Genomic DNA, 1,921 nt, shown 5'->3' with positions numbered 1-1,921 from the left:
GAAACTTCAGCGAGAAGTCCCGTCTGTTCTTCCCCTCCACGTAGTCCAAATACTTTGCCATTGTAAAAAAACACGGCATTGCTCAGTCCTTTTGCACTGGACATTGAAAACACTCCTGTTTCCCAGAATTTCTTTTCGTCGTCCGCTGTCACGGCATCGGCACTCTTTATTTCTAGTTCAATTTCTTGGTTGGTGAGCTCCCTCATATGAGAATCTAACGTTTATCGAAATTCCGCGAATGTGGGATCGTCCGTTTTAAACAAATTTTCATGCATCGATTTCTCTGTACGTAAATAACGTTGAATTCCTGCTGCAATATTTTGCAAAGTTGCTGGCGGGTAGTGTTCACCGTTTTTCCGCTTAATTTCACAAATAAAGCGTTTAAGCCAAAATTCCATTTCCAGGTAAGACTGAAAGTTTCCGATATCCAGAGGAATTGGAAAGCCCGGCTCCGACGCAGTTTCTGGTTGCAGGTTGCGATTCTCGGCCCATTCTTTCCACATATTTATCGCCCATATATTACTTCGAGTCGTGTTAGCAGGAACAGCGTTCCTCTGCTTGTTCTTGATATATACTGTAGACAGCGGCTTCTGAAATCTACCTGCAAAGAGAAAAGAATATTCATTTAATTTAAACTGCCACAAAAACGGCACGTGAAACGGATTGTGGTAAATTCATTGTCATTCCGATTGTTATCTATTTTAAGTTTCATGAAATTCTACCAACTGGCTACTGAGAAATGGCTGCGGACGTGGATTTTTCATTAAATCAAGGGCAATAACTCTTAAGTAAAATTGACTAATCCAAATAAAAAATGACGGGCATCATCGCAGTATATTGTTCAATATTTATTTTAAGTTTCATGAAATTCTACCTGAAAGTTACCGAGAAATTTCAGCAGACAGACGGAAAGACACATGCTTTCATTAAATCAAGGGCAATAACTCTACGAAAACTTGACCGATCCAATAAAAAATGACGGACATCATTGCAGTATGTTGGTCCATATTTATTTTAAGTTTCATAAAATTCTACCGGCTAGTTGCCGCGAAATGACTGCGGACGGAAGGACGCACGGACGGACAACGTCCGCCATTTCAATACCACCTTCCTTTCATCGGCGGGAGGTAATGAAACATTACAAATTAGAGCAAAAATATTGCTAGAATTTCTAGCTCTATGACCGGTTACCAAAAAGCACTAAGTTAAAAATTAAATTAAAAAATACATACTGTTGCACACTTCTGCTGGGTGTTCTCTTTATTTTCTGCTTGATTACTGGTATCATTCTTGGCGTCGTAGTTGTTGCGAGGCGACAGTGAGGAGCTGCGAAACAGTAACATCATTTTGACCAAACGGAATTTCTTCAAAGAAAAAATTCTTATAAAAATAGACATCGTTCAGGAAATCTATCTGATAATCCAGCTCAGTTTTGTATTCTGTTGAAACTGTCTTTTCTGCCATACTTTTAGTTACTTTCGATATGTGCATATACAAGTAAAACCATTCACAAATTAACACTGTAAAAATGAACCCTGGCTATTGGCTTCTCGGGACTTGCCCAAACCAAAAAGAGAAAGAATGCACTTGTTTCACCTGACAATTTAGATTTACATTCAATACCTTAAAAACGTCCGGATTCTCGTTTATCGCCAAGTGGAGTAATGGCATCACAATTTCATCCAGTGAACATGTCTAGTATGACAAATATGAGCAATTATCAGACTCAGCCAGGGGCTTTCTATACACCCCAGCAAAACCCTCCGCCTAATTCACAGTTTTTAAACGCGTCCCCGCAATATGGATACTCGAGTTACCTCCCTTGAGAGTACAGTCCGCGTAGTTGATGCCCGAGTTACAGAAGTTGAAGTGAGCAGAACGTTTGACTCTCAAACATGTGAGGAACTAAAATCAAAAAATG

The 1,921-nt window shown here is 39.6% G+C and overlaps 1 protein-coding gene across 1 annotated transcript; it reads right to left on the bottom strand.

The window, feature by feature from the left end:
- Positions 1–221: 221 nt before the first annotated feature.
- LOC123565357 (zinc finger MYM-type protein 2-like) lies at positions 222–1,346 on the bottom strand. Its single transcript, XM_045359223.1, has 2 exons — positions 1,229–1,346; positions 222–601 (listed from the first exon to the last, which is right to left on the bottom strand). The coding sequence occupies exons 1-2, from the start codon at positions 1,344–1,346 to the stop codon at positions 222–224; spliced, it is 498 nt and encodes a 165-aa protein (XP_045215158.1).
- Positions 1,347–1,921: the final 575 nt, after the last annotated feature.

The sequence above is a fragment of the Mercenaria mercenaria genome, chromosome 8 (assembly GCF_021730395.1).
Source record: "Mercenaria mercenaria strain notata chromosome 8, MADL_Memer_1, whole genome shotgun sequence".
NCBI classification, from domain to species: Eukaryota; Metazoa; Mollusca; class Bivalvia; order Venerida; family Veneridae; genus Mercenaria; species Mercenaria mercenaria.
This window is presented reverse-complemented; position numbering and strand designations above follow the sequence as displayed.

Coding starts and splice junctions, on each gene's coding strand:
- LOC123565357 (XM_045359223.1), bottom strand. CDS start 1,346: ATGATGTTACTGTTTCGCAGCTCCTCACTGTCGCCTCGCAACAACTAC. Junction 602..1,228: donor GCAGAAGTGTGCAACAGTAT/GTATTTTTTAAT, acceptor TTCTCTTTGCAG/GTAGATTTCAGAAGCCGCTG.